This window comes from Octopus bimaculoides, chromosome 7 (genome assembly GCF_046866305.1).
Source record: "Octopus bimaculoides isolate indiv1 chromosome 7, ASM4686630v1, whole genome shotgun sequence".
Lineage (NCBI taxonomy): Eukaryota > Metazoa > Mollusca > Cephalopoda > Octopoda > Octopodidae > Octopus > Octopus bimaculoides.
The window spans coordinates 33,405,135-33,429,696 of NC_142934.1; the positions used below are offsets into that span (position 1 = coordinate 33,405,135).

Consider the following 24,562-nt stretch of genomic DNA (forward strand, 5'->3'; position numbering starts at 1 on the left):
TTTCATGGTTAAGAATATAAAACTATTCTTTGCCAATCATCAGCATGATGTACGATAATTCTGAAAATGTCTATATACTCATGGGTATTTGACCATGCGACATCAAAATCACATGAGGAAAGGCATTCACAAAATTTATCGGCTAGTAAGTTCAACATTTCACCCCAAGAATTTATCCCATGTGCGCCACAAATAGTCCCACATAAAAGGGTTTAAAGGCAGGTTAGTTTTTATTTTCTCTTCTGTTTTTGTTCTGTGTGCCATAAATATCGCCATCCGTTAGAGAAAAAATTGTAGTTTAGAATCAGTAGTTCTTTGACTGCTATTTCTAAATTTTCAGTATGTTGGTGAAGCAACTCATGCTGACCCCTATATATTTATGATTATAAATGTTTTTACCGATAAAGGTTTTTTTTCATACTGAACTACTTGGCAAAATTGTTAATTATTAATTTTATTACTAATTGGCAATTCCCTGCCCTATATCTATCTATATATATATATATATATACACATATATATATGTGTATGTATGTATTTATACATATGTGTGTGTGTATATATATATATATATATATATATATATATATATATATAAATGTATGTATGTATTTATATATATATGTATGTGTGTGTGTGTGTGTGTGTGTGTATTTATATATATATTTATATATATTTATATACAGGGCGTCCACAGAGTCTGGGTACATGGAGTAAATAAAATCATAACATATAAGAAATATGAATTTTCCTTTTTTACTTTTGTTTAAATTAAATAAAAATTATACTTTACTTTTCTAAATTTATTTATGTTATTTTTTCTACCTAGATCAAAGAAAGAATCCCAGATCGAATGATGTCTCTGTTAGTATAGTCTTAGTACTCTTAAGTGGACGAGAGGGATGGTCTTATCACAAAATTACGGAAGAATTTAATCTTCGACTCCCTTATTGGCAACCTATTTATTTTACTGCCGTCAGGAAATTGATCAAGATGTTTAAAGAAACGGGCAGTGTCTTGGATAAACCCCGTTCCGGGTGACCAAAGACTTCAGATGAAAGGAAAGAGGCTGTCATGGGCAAGGTTTCTGCTAGCCCAAAGAAATCACTTTGTCGGACATCCACGGTGTTAAGTGTTCTAAAATCAACCATCCACAAAATCCTGGTTGAGGAAAAGTTTCATCCATACAAGCTACAGATATTGTATCACTTAATGAAGACAACCCTGATAGGCGAATGCAGATGTGCGAATGGTTTTCAGATAAATTGGATGAAAATATCAATTTTACTAAAAACTTTGTGTTGTTCAGTGATGAAGCTACGTTTTATGTAAATGGTGAGTTCCACTGACAGAATCTTCGATACTGGTATCGAGGTAATCCACATTGGATGGATCCATCCAAACAACAAGGCAGCAAAAAGGTGATGGTGTGGTGTGGTTTGTGGAAAGCCCATGTGCTAGGACCCTTCTTCTTTGATGAACATGTAACGGGTGAGACTTATTTAAACATGTTGAGAGACAAATTAATACCTCAAATTGAGTGCCTAGGTGAGGGACTTCCGAATCGGTTTCAGCTGGATGGGACCCCTGTCCATTTTGCCTTAACTGTTAGAGATAGGCTTAATGACACTTTTACTCACTCGATTAGAAGGGGTCATGTGGAATGATGCCCTCGTTCACCAGACCTTTCTCCCCTTGACTTCTTTTTCTGGGGTATTTTGAAAGAGAAAGTTTACTCAATAAAGATTACAGATTTAAACCACATGAGAGAACGCATTACCAGTCAGTGTGCTGAAATTGATGGCAGTGTAGACTTATTTAATTGAGTTCACTTGAATTTTGCAAGGCGCATCAAGTTATGCATTGAAACTGATGGAAATCATTTTGAAAATGTTATTTATTAACGTTATAATTAAATAAAATTGTTTTATTTGAAAAGTATGCTAATCATGTACTTTATTTTACTTATATGTATGACGCATGTGAACGAACAGCCATGCTTCATGGCAGTGAAACATGGGCCGTGACTGCTGAAGACATGTGTAGGCTTGCAAGGAATGAAGCCAGTATGCTCCGATGGATGTGTAATGTCAGTGTGCATACTAGACAGAGTGTAAGTACCTTGAGAGAAAAGTTGAACCTAAGAAGCATCATTTGTGGTGTGCAAGAGAGACGATTGCGTTGGTATGGTCATGTGGCAAGAATGGACGAGGATAGCTGTGTGAAAAAGTGCCACACCCCAGCAGTTGATGGAACCTGTGGAAGAGGTAGGCCCAGGAAGACCTGGGATGAGGTGGTGAGGCAAGACCTTCGAACATTGGGCCTCACCGAGGCGATGACTTCTGACTGAGACCTTTGGAAATGTGCTGTGCGTGAGAAGACCCGGCAAGCCAAGTGAGACCTAAATCCAAGGCCTCTAGCAGGGGTGTAGCCAGCCCACTTATGCATACCTTTCCTTCATTGGACACTAAACTCTGCCTGCGAAGACCAGTTGAGGCAAGTGAAATCGAAATCGAACTAAATTCGACGATTGGCACCCATGCCAACGTCGTCTCCTTCATTGAACACGAAACTCAGCTTGCGAAAATCTGTTGGGGTAAACGAAAACGTAATCGTGAGGGCACCTGTGCCCAGCGTCGCCTTTCTGGCACTTGTGCCCATGGCATGTGTAAGGATTTTCGAGCGAAATCGTTGCCAGTGCTCCTGGACTGGCTCTTGTGCAGGTGGCACATAAAATACACCATTTTGAGCGTGGCTGTTGCCGGTACCGCCTGACTGGTCTTCGTGCTGGTGGCATGTAAAAGCACCCACTACACTCTAGGAGTGGTTAGCGTTAGGAAGGGCATCCAGCTGTAGAAACTCTGCCAAATCAGATTGGAGCCTGGTGTAGCCATCTGTTTCACCAGTCCTCAGTCAAATCGTCCAACCCATGCTAGCATGGAAAGCGGAAGTTAAACGATGATGATGATGATGATGATGACATACATACACATACATATATACACACATGTACATACATACACACATACACACCTATATATATATACATATATATATATATATATATATATATATATATATATATATGTGTGTGTGTGTGTGTGTGTGTGTGTGTGTGTGTGTGTGTTTGGTGTTAATTTGCTTCAGCTTTATATTACCTTATATTACATTAATCCTATTTCGGCCAGAGTTCTTTTGTCACACTTTTGTGACCTCATCAGTGGTCCTTTGCTTTCTTCATTCTTAAGTGTGTCTCACCTTGCTAACTATCAGCCATTTTGTATTTTGTATTCCTATTGTATGTGTCTATGTTTTTGTAAGTGCATGTGTGTTTATGGGGAGTGTGTGTGTATATATATATATATATATATATATATATATATATATATATATATATATATATATATATATATATATACAGATATATATATATATATAGCAATAGCATGATCCTTCAGACATTTGGAGTTAATGTCTGGCATGCTGGAAGACCACTGGGAGTGAGGCATCCTTCAGCTTACTTGGAAAATGGGTCTTTGACTTTGTACAGTGTAGGAATCTAATCCGTTGCTATAAACAGTCTCCTCTCTTTTAATAATATGTGCCTCAAGATACAGTTCTAGTACCACTATTATTTATCAAAACACTATTAGATACTCTGTTACCCCAGTGACACAAATGTATTGATTGCTATCTAAACTGCAGAAGTTGCTGTCACACTCCATAATGAGTTAAATCTCACCTATTAATGAATAGATGAAAAGATGAAATTTAACATATCAAAATTTCAGGTTCTTCAGTACAGAATTGACATGTGCAATATAAATTATTTGACACCGGGATTTGGGAGTAATCATGTCTTTCATCAGACACAGTACCAACTTGATCTCTAAATGCAGACATCTCAAAGGATGAATCCTAAGAGCCTTAATAACAATAGAACAAGTAGTTATGCTGACTCTAGAGAAAACTTTAATTTTGTTTACACTAAATTACTGTACACAGCTTTGGTCTCTAACACACTTGATCTCATGGAAGAAATGGAAAGGTTACAGAGATTGTTCATTAGTAAAGTAACTTTGGTGATCAGATTTAATTACTGGGAACTTCTCAAACTTCTCTGTTTCTACATCCTTTGAACAGTGCCAGTAGAGATATGTTGTTATTTTTATGTATAGAAGTTCCTGGAAGGTCATATTCCAAACTTTGACATTAAAGAAAGCTTTAATGTAAGAACTGGTTGATACTGCCAGCTTCCACATACACCACTTTCAAAATCACGAGCAAGGACACTATACTGCAACAATCTGATATTTAGTGGCCCTCTAGTGTTCAACTGCCTACCTAGAGAAATCAGAAACATACAAGTATTTTTATTGAAACATTCAAGGAAATCCTAACCAAAATACCAGACCAGCCAACTATCCAAAGTTATACACAAGGAAGATCAGTTACTACTAACTCAATAATAGACCAACTTCCAATCATAAAACTTCAACAAAATGGATGGGGAGAGTGTAATAAATAAATAAATAAAAATAAAGTAGTGCTCAAGCATGGCCACAGTTCATCAGCTGAAACCACTGAAAATAAAAGAGTATATTATATGTAGATATGCACAGGCATGGCTCTGTGGTAAGAAGCTTGCTTCCCAACCACATAGATCCAGGTTAGTCCCACTGCGTGACACCTTGGGCAAGTGTCTTTTACTATAGCCTTAGGCCAACCAAAGCCTTGTGAGTGTATTTGGTAGACAGAAACTGAAAGAAGCCTGTCATATATATCTATACATATATCTCTTTGTGTCTGTTTGTACCCTACCTCCGTTCAACAACTAGTGTTGGTGTGTTTACATCCCTGTGACTAAACAATTTGGTTAAAGAGATCAATAGAATTGGTGCCCCAGCATAGTTGTGGTCTAGTAAAAGATAAAAGATAGTGTCAGCATTAGCTGAATACCAGGCTCATGTAAACTAACCTTTCCTATTAATTTTATAAATAGTACAGGCCTCATTTCATTTCATTCACAATTGTGATGACCCAAGGGTGAAACTTGAGCAGATTGTCAATTTTTATTATAACAAGCATAAATGCATGTGTGTGTGTGTGAAAGAGAGAGAGAGAGAGAGAGAGAGAGAGAGAGAGAGAGAGAGAGAGAGAGAGAGAGTGAAAAACACAGCATCTTGTTGCATCCCTCTAATATAATGGTAACTTAGCTATTTGATAAGTAAGGATTGATAAAGACTAAAATTTGTCCTAAGATTTATTGACCAAAATATTTTAAGTAGTGCCCCAGCAGGGCTGTAGTCTAATGATTGAAATCAATAAAAGAATATTTGAATCAATATAGCACAAAGATTATCATTACTTGTTCCAGTTACAGTTTCAAAAAAAGATGCAAAGTGCATCAAATTATAAATAGACCAGAAAACAGTGAAGAGGATAAAAATTGAGCTAAAGTTGTCCTTCACTGAGACTGTAGTGGATCTTAGTGTGTTGATGTGGAGGTTGGAATTGGAAAGCACAGCAGACAAATATAGAAACATCAATATTATCTGAGGTTTTTATATTTTTGCCTTTGACTTGTGTTTGTGTTGTAATTTATGATGATGATGTTTATGGCTGCTAGCTTTTGCAGCGATGGAGGTGGTGGTGGTGGTTGGTGTTTTTAGTTGTGGTGTAGCTTCAGTAGTTTATTAATGCTGGATGGTGATAGTGGTGAATGATGACTCTAATAGTAGTGGTGGTAGCATCCCAGCCATGACTTTCCTGTTGTTTTATATATATATATATATGTAGGATTGCATTTATGTAATTTGTTCTGTCCAGTGACAGATGTAGGAATGTGAGTTGAAGGATATTTTTAGCTGCTATTTCTAGCAGATTGAGTAACTACATAGAGATTCTTACATTAGTAGCATGTTTTAGGTGTGGTTGATGGCTTTGGTAATATTAGTACTGGTGGTGGTTGTTGTAGTATAATTGATAGTTTTGGTCTTATCATGAAAGTAGAGAACATGCTATTGTCACATTTGCTGTGTGTGTGTGTGTGTGTGTGTGTGTGTACTACTGTGTGTATGCATATATGCATAGACACACAAAACAATGGTGGTTGTTCATATACATATCCTAATGGTTTAGTTAGTTACTATGTAGATTATTGATTTTTGTTTATGTCACTATGCACAAGGTTAATATTTCATTGAGGAGTTGGTCCACTGAATCATCAACATTAAATTTATGGACTTTGCAGGAACAAGCCATTTGATGCCAGTTGTGATTTATTAAACTAAGACTAGAAGAGACAAAAATACTTTTGGGTATTTAGTTGCTAACTTAACTTTCCCCTTATTACATACTTAGATATACTCTCCGCTCCCCCCTTTACATATAGATAAATATATTTATCTCTTCAGGATGAATAACAAAGCCTATATCTGTGTATGTGTATAAAAATTTGTGTGTATATGTAGATAATGTGCAGTTGTGACTGTGTTGTAGGAAACTTGCTTCTCAATCACATGGTTCCAGGTTCAGTCCCACTGCATGGTATCTTCGGCAAATGTCTTTTGCTATAGCCTCAGGCCAACCAAAGCCTTGTGAGTGGATTTGGAAGACAAAAAACTGAAAGAAGACCATCGTATATACATATTTGTGTGCATGTCCCTCACCACTGCTTGACAACCAGTGTTGGTGTGTTTATATCCTCATAACTTAGCCGCTCAGCAAAAGTGACTGATAGAATAAGTGCCAGGCTTATGAAGAAGATAAGTACAGTGGTACCTTGGCTTATGAGTGTCCCAACTACAAAGTTTTTCGAAATACGAGCTGTCTCTCAGCTGATTTTTTTGCTTTGAGTTGCAAGCTAAAATTTGGGTTGTGAGCCAGCTTCAGATATCCCACCACTAGTTGGTGTAGTGAACAACACAGTGAATGCTGTAACATCCACCCAACATCCCATGTCTTACTCAAGAGCTTGATAGACATGCATTTTAGCAAGTACAAAGATCATTAGTAGATAACTAGACAGACATGTGCATTAGCAAGTGCGAAGATTGTTAGAGGATCATTAGTGGATCGTTAGCTAGATGGGTAGTAAAATGCTTACTTAGTCATTGCAGGCTACAAAAGCATCAGTGTTGTGCTCGCAATTTTGCTTGCAGTTATTTTCCAAAACTTCATTTTTCCAACCATGGGTCTGAAGAAAGTAAGTGCAAAGGACAGTGCTGAGAAGAAGAAGCGAATGATGTGCATTGAAAGAAATTATTGAAAATCATGACCAAGGTGTGCATGGAGTTGACTTGGTGAAGCAGTATGAGCATAGCACTTCTACGCTCTGCACCATACTGAAGCAGGAAGAGTCGATAAAGGCTATAACGCCAGCCAAGGGCATTGAAAGGTTGCAGGAGAAACCGTGATGGAGGCTATAATCTGCAAGAAGGCACAAACTATTTACGCTGGTTTGCTGCAGCTGACCCCAGGCACTTGTCCAGACGAGGCATAGGGCAAGCCGTTTAAAGCCAGTTGGGGATGGTTCGAGAATTTTAAAAAGAGGACCAGTATTCATTCTCTTGTCAGGGATGGTGAGGCAGCGAGCGTGGATATGAAGGCAGCTGAGGATTACTTCAAAACTTTTGCTGGAATTATAGCAGCCAAAGGATACATCCCCCAGCAAGTCCTCAACTGTGATGAGACAGGACTTTTTTTTTTTTTTTGGAAGAAGATGCCAAGGAAGACTTAGATAACAGCAGAGGAGAAGAGGATGCCAGGCCACAAACCCATGAAGGGTAGGCTAACCTTCACACTGTATGCCAATGTGAGCAGCAACTGCATGATTAAACCACTGCTTGTTTATCATTTGGAAAACCTCAGAGCTTTTAAGTCCCACAAGATTCTGAAAGAAAAACTGCATGTTATGTGGAGGGTAAACCTGAGGGCATGGGTCACCAGGCAGTTCTTTGTGGAGTGGGTGAATTTTGTCTTTGGTCCTAATATTAAAAAATATCTCCAGGAAAATAACCTACCCTTGCAAGCCCTTCTCGTCCTGGACAATGCACCCGCTCACCCACTTAACCTGGAAGATGACATCCTTGAAGAGTTCAAATTTATAAAGGTTCTCTACCTTTCACCCAACACCAGCCCTATCCTGCAGCCATTGGACCAGCAGGTGATTTCTAATTTCAAGAAGCTCTTCACCAAACACTTGTTGCACCACTGTTTTGGGGTGATGGAGAGCAGAAACGCTTCGAGAGTTCTGGAAGGACCACTATAACATTGTGATTTGCCTCAGAATTATCAAATGGCCTGGCAGGGTGGTACAAAGAGAACCTTGATTTCTGTGTGGAAGAAGCTGTAGCCTGAGGTTGTGTCTGAAATGAACTTTGAAAAACTTCTGCAGTGGTGGAGGAGATTGTATCCCTTGGCAAGTTCATGGTCCCCCCACCACAAATTTCAGGCCTTGTGCCTTTGGTAGAAAGAAGTAAATTATTGCTAATCATTACACTGACCATGTGTTATTGAATGTAAGAATCCCCTAGGTGTTCTCTGTTATCTCAGCTAGGTTTTTCCATATCCACTATAACAATAGGACAATTGTTAGAGCAGTATAGAAGTTAATAGGGAGGCAGATGTGTTTTGGCAGTAGAATGGGTGGTTGAACACTTGTGGGAACAGTATAGTGGATGGTAGTGTTGACAGTACCACACAGTAAGGCAAGTTGTCTTTGACAAACCTCAGTCCACTTCTATTACTTGGCTATAAAAAAGTCAATCTCTGTAAGCTGGACAAACCAGTTCCAGCTTTTCCCTTTCTCTTCTCTCCTACCATCACTCTCCTGTCCCTCTACATTGAAGCAGCCATTTTCTTGTTACATAATGTGTCTGTTCTTTTACAGATCTTGTTGTTGCTGTTATTTTATTTTGTTTTATGCATTTTTTCATTCACTTTTGATTTTATCAGTGATGGATGTTTTTTCTCTCTCCTTATGGTAATTACATTGCAAGGTTTTTGTGGTAGTATGTGTGTGTATATGTATTTGTAGATATGTATGTTTGCATATCTAGCTATCAATTTCTTCCTTTTTCTTTCATTCTTTCTCTTTTTCTCTCTTTCTGTCTCTCTTTTTTCTCTTTCTCTCTCTCTCTTTCTTTCCTTCTTCCTTTCTTTCTTTCACTCTTTCTTTCTCTCTCTCTTTCTTTTTCTCTCTCTTTCTTTTTTCTCTTTCTTTCTTTCTTTCTCTTTCTTTCCCTCCTTTCATTCTTTCTTTCTTTATTTCTCTCTCTCTTTCTCTTTCTTTCCTTTTCTCTTTCCTTCCTTCCTTCATTCCTTTCTTTCTTTCTTTCTTTCTTTCTTTTTCTCTTTCTATCTCTCCCTCTCTTTCTTTTTCCTTCCTTCCTTCCTTCCTTCCTTCCTTCCTTCCTTCCTTCAGCCATTAGACTGTGGTTATGCTGGGGCACTCACCATCTTGAAAAATTTTCATTGAATGACCCTCAGTGCTTATATTTTTTTTTAATCTAGCACTTACTCTATCAGTATCTTTGCTGAACCACTAGGTTATGAGGATGTAAACATACCAACATCTGTTATTAAGCAGTGGTGGGGGACAAACACAGGCACAAAGACACACACACATATATGGGCTTCTTTCAGTTTCTGTCTATCAAGTCCATTCGCAAAACTTTGGCCGTCCCAAGGCTATGGTGGGAGACACTTGCCTAAGGTGCCATGCATTACTATATTTATTGCCTGCGCGCACGCACACACACATAACATCCTTATGCTGTGCTTGTTAATATGTACATAGCACTTGCACACATTTATGCAAATACCCTCCCATCATCATCAGCTTTATCAACACTATTAACATTTTCTGTTTTACTATTGACTATAATGCAATTAAAGATACTTTTAACCTTTTACTAGCTATTGTTGACGTATCTCTATCAAATTATGAATAACTTAGGGATATACTCTTGTCCCTAATCCATGCAGATATTTAAAAAATTAATCACTTAGGTTAATTACTGAGTTATATTGATGTTAAATGTCTGGGTATGTTGGCTATGAGTTCTCACCACATTCTTAACAATGGTTTCAGTTCCCTAACCTGTTGCTGAGAATGTTTCTTTTTGTTGTTTTTTTAAATTTAACCCATTAGTGTTCAGATAAATCTGTCAAATGTAATGCTTATTTGTTCACGTTATTTTGAATTATTCAGTTTCAAGAGGGATGTCCACAATATTTGCTTGTAACTTTGTTAATTTTTTACATACAGATTTGATATTTTGTCAGTGGGTGCTTATATACCAGTGAATTATAGTTATGTAATTTTAGCTGATCTTGCTGATTAAATTTGACTCTTTTATGGGCAGGTAAATTTAATTAACTGGTGTAAAAGCAATAACATTATGTATAAACACTAAAATTCAAATTCTTAACGTATCCTACCTGTTTGATTTGTTACTAAATTATCCCAGATGCCAGCAGCCAACAATTTTGCCACTTTTCAAGATGTGGTACATTAATTTGAATTAAATTAAAACAGGTATAATTGGTGCAAGATTTTATTCTTTCTCTATATTTCATTTAAACGCTTTCATTGAAAATAAAGTACAAAACTCTTTTACTAGTCAATATATCATTGGCTATGTACTCTTATACAATTTAAAGAATACTTTTACATAACAGAATGCAACTAATAAAAAAGGCTAATTAACAGGTGAGGCAAAGGTGAATACAAGTGTGTAAGCATACTGGAAATTAATATGTATTCCTCACTTTCACATATTATTTGTAATACCATATTTCTATCTTGAAACTGTCCAAAGCACCCTTTACACAAGGGTACTTTGCCAAATGAACACATATATGAGGTCTCGACCTGATGTTTTTTTGCAGAAACACAGTCTGCAAACTTTTTTCCTTCCATTTATTTTTTTCCACTTTATGGAAGTCAATATTTTTTCTATTGACATCCACCACAGTTAATTTTGCATTTCTCTCAGTTCTGTGCTTTCTGGAAGGAAAGCCCTCACATAACTGAGATGCGATGTCGACCCAAAATTTCAAATGGTCATAGTCCTTTTGTGGCAGAAGTACCTTGTAACTTTTTACATAAACAGTATATGAATTAGCTAGAGTTAGACATAATGCTGGAGATATATGGATCACCATACCTTCTATCAGGATTCCAGTAGTTCCACAATTGAGGAAGCTGCTTGATACTAAACATAAAGTTTATAGTAAAAAAAAGCTCACATTTCCGCAGGATCAGTTGGCTGCCATAGTGGATCAGGTCTTCCATGAATAGAAATTATGCGTTGAGCATATTTGTTTCCTTCATGACAATTTCAAAAAAAGCTTTGCAGTAAAAATGAAAATAAATAGTCCAATGGTTGAGCATTGGGAGGTAGACTGTACTGTGGACTAGTCTTTTCTGTGAAATCGGGAATTGTGGTTGATGTAGTAATCTTCAGCCATGTTGCTGTAATGTTTTCAGTATCATTTTCATCACTTTCATTATCAAAACCTTTGTTATCCAATGAAGATTCATAAATGTCAATTATGATTCATACAAAGACAAATCGCTGTTGTTTGCATTGATATTTTGTATATCATCGAGAGTAAAACTTTCAAAGTCAGAATCGCTACTTGCTAGCATCATATCTTTCAAAACTAAGATATACACTTTTCTTCAAACATTGAAAAAAACCAAGCAGTCTCAAAAATTTCACCATATTTTTACTTGAATAAAGGCGGGAAAGACTTTATCTTGCATTATTTCAAAGCTACGAGGATTCAGTAATTTGATTTTATTTTTTTAGCGATTTCATAGAAGAATCAAATACGGCCAAACAAATAAAGGGGAATAATTTTCAGCTGGTTTTGGCCGGTCTAAGCACTAAAGGGTTAATGTTAATTGTTTTGTCTCAGGTCAGTCCTAATCAAACAAACCTATAATCAAAGGCACTCTAACCATGGCTATTCTGTTTTTTCCCCATGTGCCAGCACGACATTATCCAATAGGTTCTTTTTTATGACAATAGGGCATGACTTGAGAGAAATTTGGTTTCTGTTTCTAGCAGCTCAAATGTCCATGTAGAGGCTCTCACAATGGTTCATAATGATGTTGGTTGGAAGAACTGGTAGTTATAAACAGAATATATTGGGATGTTTAGTTTTCTTTTGCTCTCTTAATTCAACTCTTTCTGAAGTTGACTTCAACTTTTCATCTTTCCTGTGGATTTGGTAAATGGAAACTGAAAGAAGCTTGTCATCATGTGATGGCTGTCACAATCATACAAGCAATGGTGTTCATTTCCAGTCATCCATAGAAAATATGTCTGGCCATGGGAAATATTACTTTGCTTGGAAACAAGTGAGGATTGGCAACATGAGCATTCAGTTGTTGAAAATCTGCCTCAACTCCACCCAGCACATTCCAGCATAGAAATGAGGATGTTCAAATGATGATAATGCTGTTGTTCTGACTTAGGCTAGCTTTACTTTTCATGCTTCTGGGGTTGATGAAATAACTATCAGTAATCTACTGGGGAGATGAATTCAATGGTACTCTGTCCCTAGATACTTTGAGTTCAAATCTCATCAAGGTTGACTTAGTTTTTAGTTGAGGAAAATAAGTAGCAGTCAGGTACTGGGATTGATTAGGTTAACTCCACTCTACCCCGGTTTTCTGAGCTCAGATCCCACTGAGGTCTGACTTGTTCTTTCATCTTGATTGTATTATTCTCCTCTCATGAAACATTGGCCTTGTACCTAGTCAAAGGAGACCATCATTGGTTAAGTATGAGGTGGCAAAATATTACCTATCGTCCTCTTGTATCACAACTAACTCCCACTATACTGCCATATATCTTGACAAGGGAGCCCTATGTAACCAAATCTTTCTAAAATCAAATCCTACTCTAAAAAATCAAAACAAAAGGAAGGATACATTGGGTAATATTGTCAGAGGGATGGTCATATAAGTGAAATGCCTTTAAATCAGAGCTGCTCTTAACTTAAACAATGACCCATGTGTCTTCATTACCTGTACCATTATCCTACTACCACTGCTACACTTATAACCACATTTATCCTCACAGCACTATGCCCCATTACTGCCACTACTGTCACTAGCACATTATCTCATCGTAGACAGAAGTACTGGACAGCTTGTGTCTATTGCATCATCATCATCTTTTCTCTATATTATCTCTCTCACTCTTGGATCTCCTCATTTCTTTCTATCCTGACATTTTTGTTAGTGAATTATTAATATCCTAAACCAGGAAAATACTGCCTCCACCTGACCCCCCACCCCATCAATATTGCTGATTCCATGAATGTCTCTTTGTCCATGTTTTCTCTTTAATACTTATCAACAGTAGCAAAAGTCCCTTGAGAAGGACACACCCCCACACACACACCCCAGTATCATCATTATTTTTCCCATTTGCTTTTTCCATCCTCACATGAGTTAGATGAGTCTTCTTGTGTGTGTTGTATAAAGAGAGAGAATATATTAATTTTTCAATGCTATTAACTCCTCTCTGTTTTCTCTATTCTCTACCAATTTGGAACCATTAAAACCATGGGAATATTACAGTACTACACTGTATTGTGAGATGCAGTTGTACTTATTAACTGCACTTATCTATGTGATATACATATTGATTAAATGTTTTATTTAAATCATGATTTCTTGTTTCACCAAATATTTAGGGTTTGTTTCTGGGGTCAGCATGAATTGTGTGGTATTGTGGATTTGTGTGCATGTATACAGCTTTGTAGTGTTGTGGTTGAACATATACATGTGTGTAGGCTTTGTGGTGTTTTGGATGTGTGATCATCAAACATCACACAGTACCTCACAAATTAGCCAGTGGCTGTCACTTTATCTGGTACATATAATTGTTCTTCACTCCCCAGTCAGCCTTGATTGACTGGACATATGATCAAAATTATTCTAGGTATCACCATTCCATCTTTTTTATTTTTGATATTACAAGGTGTAATTTGAAGGAAACATGTGTCTGGTGGTCTGCTGAAGTTGTTTGGAACATGCTGTATTTTTAATATATTGTTTAAGAGAAGTTGTTTTCTGAGACAAAAAATCTTACTGCTAGCAGCAATCTGTATTGGTGTATACATTATAAATAATATATGTATCATTATTTCAAGAATTTTATTGAAAAATATAGAGAGAGCAGTTATGGTCCATTACATTATTACATGGAAAAATGCGAGCATGAAAAGTGATATTCTTAAGATTATAAACCTGGAAAAGTACAAGTTATTACACCTGTAAAAGTATAGAACAAGCTATTACTTCTAGTAAAGTAAAGAATAAGAAATTTTTTACTTAAAATATTGCAGCAAATAATGCCAGTTCTTCTAATTTATCACTCTTTACAGTTCTCATCTTTTAAATTTATTGTACAAAACTGTTCAGCTAATTTGTAAGTTTATCTAATGAGTCACTTTTTTCTGTATTAAAGGTAGTAAATTAGCTAAATTCTACTAAAATAAGTATAGTGTTATTTGTAAACTATAATAAAATAAGTTGTAATATTCAAATTTTAATTTTAGCTGCAATATTTTAAGTAAAAAGTTTCTTGTTCTTTACTTTACTAGAAGTAATAGCTTGTCCTATACTTTTACAGGTGTAATAACTTGTCCTGTACTTTTCCAGGTTTATAATCTTAAGAATATAACTTTTCATTCTCGCATTTTTCCATGTAATCCATGATTTTTCCAGGTATTGCTGTTATAGATTAATTAATAATGTGTTAATTAATAATTTAAGATTTTACCTTATAAAATACTGAAAGATAATATTTCATTTTTTCCATGTAAGTGATGATAATATTTCAATTTTTTTCACGTTTAATTGAAATATATGTTGTGATTGAATTATTTGATATTACCCATCCGCACTAAATTAATGGCAGAGGTCACAGGAATTCATTTAAAAAAAAAAAAAATTTCCAATGATTCTGGGAATCCCCCCCCCCCACCATTTTTCAGAACCAAAATAAGGGATTTGCAGCATATTAGGAGGTCAGGGTACTTGATTCCATGCAAAAAATCCAATCTTTTGTTTGTTTGTTTCTTTCTTAGTGAAAATCCTGCAGGTGTTAATATAGAAATTTACCATAATGTTGTTATTTAGCCTCAAATCAACCCTGATACTGCAAACCTATCATCAAAGACATTCCAGCCTTCAGCAGACCATCTTTTTAGGGATAATCTAGGATATTACATACAATGGGTTTGTGATTTAGGTAGGGGGATACTTTGGTTGCTATTTTTAGCGTGTTGAGTGACCAGGTAGAGGCTCTTTCATTGGTTCAATTGCATAATGAGATTTTTTTACACATATATGTAATATGTACATATATCATCGGCAGAAGTTAGAGAGTAAGTCAAAAGCTGAGAGTTTCATGTATTGGCACTTATCAAACACAAATTTGTCCATTGTCACTCTGTAACTTCTGATGAAATAACTTCTAAAATACAAAATTTTATCAAAAACGCTAAGAATAAACCCTGTTCTATGTGACACATTCTACCAGTATCCAAAGCTTCAAAGTGTTTAGTTAAAAAAACTTAATTAAATAATCTGTACATCAAATTGAATAGATCCGAAATGTATGAAAGGCAAAGTCAACCTCGGCAGAATTTGAACTCAGAACGTAAAGACAGATGAAATACCTCTAAGCATTTCGCATGGTGTGCTAACATTTCTGCCAGTTCGCTGCCTCAGAATGTAAACATTCATTTTAGAAATAATATTCTTATTGCTTGGGGTGTTACTCCCTTACTTATTTCACATTTCATGACATTTTACCCCATAACTCTTTGTCTACTAATTTTTGTTCAATGCAACTAACGATTCTGAATTCCTCATGCATTTTTATATCATTTAAGCCTAAGAAAAGTATACTTATATTTTAAAATTAAAAAATTTATGTTAATTGAAGATGAGAATACCTGCCTTACTGCCCACTTTGAGGTCTCACATATTTTGATGCAACATTTTTTTCTACTGAACCAAATCTCAAACTATTTATGCCAAAGTGTAGCTGAGAAGGTGTCCTCTTTAAAACTATTAACAGTTTGTAATTTAGTTGAGAACTGAATTAGTGGTGAAGCTTGGAAGCTGCTGCGATTGACGAAATGGTGGACTTAAGAATATATTCAACCACTACAGTGGTTGAATGATAGTACACAATTTATATAAATTTAAGAGCTGATATTTCAGCACCACAAATGCCATATTCAATACTCATAAAGCAACAAATAAGAGAAAGGTTGAAATTAGTTATAACTGAATATTAGATGTAATTTCATTATCTAACCATTGGGTATTTCTGTCTATAGGTTTCCATGATATGAAAACGTCCAACTGTCTTTCATTCAGAAATTTCTCAAAATAATAATGCCAAAATGAATTTCTGTGTCACATTTTGACCCCCCCCCCTTCTCTCTCACTATTCAATGACACTTCTACTCCTCTTGCTGGGGTGAGAGTAATAGAAGGTATAGGGTAATAGGGCGGTAGTAGATTGGCAGTTGAGATGGTAATGGGGTGATAGTAATAGTATGAGCTGTAGTTGTGATAGAGATGGAGGTGACAGTGATGATGGTGGTAGTAGCTGAGGGGGTCAAGCATGCAGGTGGTAGTAAGGGATGTGAAAGACTGGTGATGATGGTGTAGGGGAAGGCAGTGACATCAAAGGTGTTGAAGGTGGTGGCGTCAAAAGCTTGAATGGTGTGTGTATGGCAGTTGTGGTGGTGATGGTGGTTGTACTGGTGATAGTGATAGCTGAAAACAATCTGCAACTGTTACGATTTCTCTTACTCTATCTTTCTCACAAATGTTACTGAGGTGAAGACATTTTCCTCCTTACTCACACTCCAAGCTGATGTGTAAATAGAAGTCTGTAACAGTCTCTGTCTATCTCCCTCCCCCTCTCTCCCTTTCCCTTTCTCTCTCTCTCTCAAACATTATGATGGCAACAGTTTTGTTTTCTCATCCATGCATCCCTTCTCTATCAATAAACACCAGTTAGTTGTCCAGTAAATAATTTTTAATTGGAAACTGTACTTGAGGCAATTATAAATATCTTCAAATATTTAAAAGTCTAAAATAAGGCAATTACAGTATGGTGTACAATCTAATATTCTGTTATAATTCATTTGGTTTATTTATTGTCTTCTGAGTTATGAATATGGTGCTTGTGAGGATGAAATATCAGCTTTTGACAATTTATATTTAAATAGGTGCAGGCATGGCTGTGTGGTTAAGAAGCTTGCATCCAAACCATGTGATTTCAGTGCCATTATTCCACACCCTGGGCCAACCAAAACTAAAAGAAGCCAACTGCACATTTGTGTGTGTGTTATACAAAAGATATTGTTCGTTTCCAGCCTTCTATGAAAATCATATCTGGCTATGGGGAAATATGATCGGATCTATTTCATCTCAATCACAGATTTTTTTTAACCAAACAGTTTGAAACATTGAATACTGGTAGAATTTCTCATGTAGAACACAGTTTACTCTGAATGTTTTGGACAAAATTTCGTATTTTAGAAGTTATTTCATGTTATAGTTGTCATATTTGGGTAATTTCAACCAATCAACATGTATTCAGTTGAAGAAAGCTACTGCTGTTTGCAATAGTAATCAAAGAGGAACAACTTCTGGGTCATCTCTACTAAATGTCACCACTCTGTTATAGTGCAACAAGTCCACAGCTAGCTTTTTTGATGTCCATGTATATGTAGTTTCAAAATGCCTTACTTTACAACTAGATGTATTGTTATTATCATGATTTTATCTTACTATGATCAACAACAAACACATTTCATCAATATAAGTCTTTATTAGATAAAAAATAACATCATCAAAACATGAAAATCTACCTTGATGAAGTCCATCTGACCCATGCAAACATGGAAAGATGGACATTAAAACAATAATGATGAAATTGAATACCTGATTTATTTTATTCTAAATAATTATTATGCTAGTCTGGGCAATGTTACATGTCTTCTGCAAAGATATTTGTGTGTCAGGAATCATGACTTTTTGCAGGTTACATATGTTAAAAATTTCAGTGCTTGCCAGAGGAAGAAGTGTTGTACCCATGACTTTTTAATAGCAAAGCCTCCCAAACTAGTCTACTAGGAAGAAAACATAACTAATTTTCTTGTTTCATTCTGTAAAATAGTAAGACAATTCACACAAGCATTTTTTTTTGTTTATTATTTTATACAGAAATGGAACAGTATCCTCCAGCCCTTAACCCACTCACCCCCAGTCTTTATGACTGTGGTTGGGTAGGTTAAGTGGCAGACGAGGAAACCATGACTCTTGAGGTAGTGCATCAAGATATCAAGTTATCAGAATAATCACTGGTTAATATAGTTTATAACTATATTAATAACCAGTGGACACCCTTGACAAATCCACTGGTGTTAAATACATTTATTAAACAAGAAATTGTTAGCATGACAGAAAAAATGCTTAGCAACTCTTCGTCCATCTTTAAGTTCTGAGTTCAAATTCCGCCAAGGTTGACTTAACTTTTCATCTTTTCAGGGTTGGTAAAATAAGTACCAGTTGAGCACTGAGGTTGATGTAATCGACTTACCCTGTTCCCTGAAATTGCTGGCCTTGTTCCAAAATGTGAAACCCATAAATAAGAAAATATATAGACAACTCTGTGTGTGTGTGTGTGTGTGTGTGTGTGTGTGTGTGTGTGTGTGTGTACACAGTTTATACAGGGGTGGTTAATGATATAAAGTTCGCGTTTACTCAGTATTCAATTAACAAAATGACTTATTCATGTTTTAATAGAGAAGGAGGAAGCAAAAGCATCATAATAATATATTGCTTTTGAGGGAGGGACAAATGGAGAATGGAAACAAACTATCAATTACATACTTAAGTGATAAATTAAAGTCATGAGGCTAAATATTTAAACAAGTGGAATATAATGATTTGAAGTAATTCTCCCTGTATTTGACTATTGTTTTATTTCATCCACCCTGGAAAGATGAGAAGTAAAACTGATATTAGGATTTGAACTCAACATATAAAAGTCCATAACTAAATACTGTAGGTATTTTATCCAATGATTTAATCATATTGCCAATCCACTTGTGATTGAATTAACATCAGAGGGATCAAATGCAAATTTGACCCAAGTGAAAAATGAACTATGAATGAAAGTAATAGTGGTAAAGGACCAAACCTAAATACTGCCAGACAGTGTTTCTACCTCTGCATTCTCATTATTCAATGACAGAATCAGTTGAGTGCTAGACAAATTTACATCCCTTCTACATTTCAATTTCAAATCTTTTTAAAAGGTCAACTTTGTCTTTCTTCCTTTTTGGGGTCTATAAAATAACCAATTGGGTTAAGGGGGTTGATTTTAATCCAGATTAGTTGTGAGAATTGACCATTAATTACTTCAGGATTAGTGGATTACAGAACCAAGAGTGTCAAGTAAAATGCCTCTCTAGCTTTTCTCTTTCACTGTCTCTTGCTCTTTATTTTTCTATCTTTGTTCTTGTGACTCTCTCTCTCTTTCTCTCTCTCTCTCTCTCTCTCTCTCTCTCTCTCTATATATATATATATATATATATATATATATATATATATATATATATATATATATATATACATATATATATATCTGTCTGCCTCCCTGCCTATCTATCTATTAACTACCTCCATCTTTCTCTTTCTGCTGTCTGTCTGCTCACTCACGCATACATACATTTGAAGAGAAAAGTAATCAATACATATATAGTTTATTCATTTATTTGAAGTTGAGGCTTTTCTCCATTGCTACTTTATACTGTTAAAATAGGCAGTATATGTATACTCAGTGTGAAAATGGAAACATGAAAGTAGGTATCATGATGAATTTTTGAAAATATTTAAATCTAATTTCTATCATACTTTGTATTGGAGAGCATCCAAAAAGAAACATTTTAATATCTCATTTGTGAAATTTGGATGAATATTTTAGGAAATATGACAATTTGAATGGTCAGTGAATTTGTCAAAATCTTGCCTAATTAGGCCTAAATGATTACCCATATTTGAAACTGATGTGATAATATTCAAATTACACAAGTTGATAGTGTCCATGGGATAGCATATACTTTTTTTTTTTCGGGTTCTTGAAAATGAAACTTTGTTTTTTTGGCAATTTTAAAAATATTTACGTAAGACCTTTTTTGTTGCATGTAATAAACAGTTGATCTTACAACACAAGTGTAAGCTTTTCATGTGTTTTCAGACTTAGCTAAATTCAAAAGTACCAGCCACAGGGACTTGGATTTTGGCACATTTATTGTAGGTATAGAACTAAATAAACCTTGAGGTATTGGGACATGATAATCAATACAATTTTAATGTCTATATGGGGAGAAGGCTTTTATGAAAAAAAAATTTCGAAAATTTATGATTTCCCCCTCCACACTCATCTCGACTGATTTTGGCCTTTTTTTTTTTTTTTACACCATGCATTTATCAATGGAAGAAGCCTTTTTAGTTGAAAACAAAAATTGTGAAGATATTTTCAGATGAAGAGATGTGTGATTTCAGGGAGATTTAGTTGTTGTTTCAAACACATCCCATGACAAACTAGTACCTTCCTTGTCACCCCCACCATTGGCACCAAGCAAGTGTGTGTGAGGAAAAACATATTTGCTGACAGAAAAATGTATGGTTTTTCAACCCCCTCCCTTTTATTTCTGTTTGTAATTGGAGAGCCTTAGAAGATCATTGCTGGGATTTATCCACAGTGATTTTTAAAAGGTTATGTAAAAGATAATTTATTTTAATATCATACTTTACAGTTAGTAAATGTGGTTTTTCTGACACACATGGACTCACTTGGTATGGGGGTGGGTTTAAAGATTTAAATTACAGTTTTTTTGTTTTTTTTTGCTTAAATCCCAGTTAAACAAAACTGGAGTGTTACTTCTGCATTATCATTCCATAAAATGTATTTATGAGGAGAAAAATATTAAAGAAACATATATGTCAGAGTGACAACGAAATGAGGAAGGTACCAGTTGGTCATGGGAAGTGCTTGCAACAACAGCTAAATCTCCCTTAAATCACCTTTTCATCTGAAAATATTTTCTCTCCCTCTCCATTAATTTTTATATCAAAATAAAGTCTTCTTCATGACTATAATTTTCAACACAAATTGAGTTATAGTGCTACAGCACACTGAACTAGAATGAGTGCTACCATTCAGCAGTCAAAAACAAAAACAAAACAAACGTTGTGAATGTATGGAAATACATTGGTGATTGAGGGGACCTGACAAGATATGTAAGTCGAAATAACCATTATTTAAATGTATATACATGTAATGATTGAAACCTAGGCTAGCCTAGGTTGTTTTTATGTTAGCCTAGGAATTTGGTAAATTGTTTGGAAGGTGTAGGCTGCTTTTATATCAGAAAGTAATAATTTCAAATGCTTTACTGTTACCTACCTGATGGCTGACAGTGGTGTTACTTGTTGAGGCTGGTATAAGAGGAGAAGGAAATTACACACTAGATGTCTATGGTTGGAGATGGTCAACTGACTCCTATTGTGAGGGTGTAGATTGTTGTGGAAACCTGTCTGAAGTTCCTTGAATTGTCTTTTCTTCTTCTCTTCAAGGATTGGGTAATAAGGTGCAGTAGTATCTTGACAACCCCCCAATATTTTTATAAAACGTTGTGCAATGGGATCCATTTCTTCAAATAACACAAGACATTTATCTCTATGAGAAAAATCCTCTTGCATTTTATTCAATGTAAAACAAAATTCGGGATCAATGATGCATACTGTATTTCAACATTAATTTTAATATGCTATACAGATTAATTTTAATATGCTGTACAGATTATATATTTCTATTGCTTTTTATTTATTACCCGGAGACGAATATGAATGTAACCAATCAATACAACCTGGAATTAACAGTACAGTATAGTGTCAACATTGTTGCTGTTTTGTCAGACGACGTAAATTAATACTCTTTCATATTTATTTAATATTTTAGAAAGAGCGACATATCTTCAGATATGACAAGAGTCGAAATGACTTAACCAATGGTATATATGTATATTGAGTGTTGGGCCTCATGGGAGGGAGTTCCTTTCAAGCGTGTGTGTGTATATATATATATATATATATATATATATCTGCATGTGTGTGTGTATATGTATATATGCGTGTATATATATATATTGGACACTAAACTCGGCTTGCGACAACCTGTTGGGGCAAGTGAAAGCGAAATCGTGATGGCACCTGTACCAGTGGAGCGCTAAGAGCACTGTCTGAGCATGATCGTTGCCAGAGTGGCTGCCTGGCTTCCGTGCCAGTGGGTCGTAAATAGCAACATTTGAGCGTGATCGTTTCCAGCATCACCTTCCTGGCTCTTGTGCAGGTGGCACGTAAAATACACTGTTTTGAGCGTGGCCATTGCCAGTACCGCTTGACTGTGAGCAATTAGAGCGTTTGAACCAAGCTTTGAAGAAAAAAAGACCTGCTTTAGTGAATCGAAAAGGAATGATGTTTCATCAGGACAATGCACAACCCCACACTGCAAAGATCACATCACAGAAGATCGAAGAGCTTGGTTGGGAAAAATTTCCTCATCCACCTTATTCTCTTGACCTTGCTCCTTCAGACTACCATTTGTTTCGTAGTTTCCAGAATCATTTTGGGGACAAAACTTTCGCAAGCCAGGAGGAGGTCAAAACTGACATTTCAGAGTTCTTCGCTTTGAAACCAAAAGAGTTTTACATTGATGGGATTAAAAAGCTTGTAAATAGATGGGAGGAAGTCATAGATAATCAGGGAAAGTACATTGATGATTAAATTTCAATTAAATATAACATTTGATCACTTGTTTTCTTTATTCAAAATTCGGACAGAACTTATGGGATGACCTGATATATACATATATACATACATATTGCAATAATTATGTAGTCTTGGGTTCAGTTTCACCATACAGTATTTTGAGCAAGTGTCTTCTACTGTAGCCCTGGGCTTACCAAAATAGTGTAAGTGGATTTGGTAGATGGAAATTGAAAGAACTTTGTGTGTATATACCCTTGTCTTAACATCATTTGATGATTGTAAATGAGCATCACCGTCAGATAAACAATGTTTGTATCCAGTCTTCCATGGGGAAATATTATTTTGCTTGGAAATAGGTGTAGGTTAGCAGTAGGAAGGATATCCAGCCATAGAAAATCTGATTCGAAAAATTGTGTGTGATCTATGCAGACATGTAACATTGGACACTAAACAATGATATATGTATGTAGCACGGAATTTTGTCAGTGAACAGGTTGTGGTTTCAAAGCGATGAAAATATTTTGACAATTTAAATGTTGAAGTGAATCTAACGGTTTTTGTGTGTTTTTAAATGGCTTATAAACACCTTCCATGCTGCAATTGTGTGTGTGTGTGTATATATATATATATATATATATATATATACGCACAGACACACACACATATGCTTATATATTCTTTTCTTTTATTCTTTTACTTGTTTCAGTCATTTGACTGCTGCCATGCTGGAGCACCACCTTTAGTCAAACAAATTGACCCCAGGACAGCCTTCCTTGCTGAAACACTAAGCTATGGGGGTGCAAACACTCCAACATCAGTTGTCAAGTAATGGTAGTGGGATAAACACAGACACACCCAAACATATACATATGTATATGACAGACTTCTTTCAGTTTCCATCTACCAAATCCACTCACAAGGCTTTGGTTGGCCCGAGGCTATAGTAGAAGACACTTGCCCAAGGTGTCACGCAGTGGGCCTGAACCTGGAACCATGTGATTGAGAATCAAGCTTCTTACTACACAGCCACATATATACTTACTCACACACACACACACACACACACACACACACACACACACACACACACACATAATACTCATGTACATCTTTCATCGTTGTCTTTTTCAGGACTTGAAGCTGACGCATCTGTTGAGGTCAGTGAACAGGACATGATAGGACCTCTGTCAAGTATGGCTACCACTGAACCAGACTGCCTGTTGTACCTAGCATGGATTTTTATAAATATCTGCAGTTTGTACGCCTTCTATTCTTCCAGCATTGGCCAGCACATGATTAATAAAATACACACTCTTTGGCAGGAACATCAACATATTGAATAGACAGTCATTAGCAGCATTTGTTTGTTTGTAATTATGTATAATTCTCATTAATTTATTCATTAATTGTTGTTGTTGTTGTTGTTGTTATTACTACTACTACTACTACTACTACTACTACTACTACTACTACTACTACTTCAAGCTGGTAGAATTGTTAGCACACCAGGCAAAATGCTTAGCAGCATTTTGTCCATCCTTGTGTTCTGAGTTCAAATTTCACTGAGGTTGACTTTGCCTTTCGATCCATTCAGGGTTGATAGAATAAGTACCAGTTGAACACTGGGGCCAATGTAATCTACTTTTCCCGTTCCCTGAAATT

General features: G+C 35.8%; 1 protein-coding gene across 1 annotated transcript in view; it reads left to right on the forward strand.

Annotated features, from left to right (window-relative positions):
- LOC106883404 (thioredoxin domain-containing protein 15) overlaps positions 1 to 24,311 on the forward strand; it is a 67,605-nt gene extending 43,294 nt beyond the window's left edge. The window contains exon 4 of the mRNA XM_014934399.3: positions 24,032 to 24,311. Within this exon, the coding sequence (XP_014789885.1) occupies positions 24,032 to 24,243 (212 nt within the window). The 3' untranslated portion in view covers positions 24,244 to 24,311. The remainder of the gene's footprint in view (positions 1 to 24,031) is intronic.
- Positions 24,312 to 24,562: the final 251 nt, after the last annotated feature.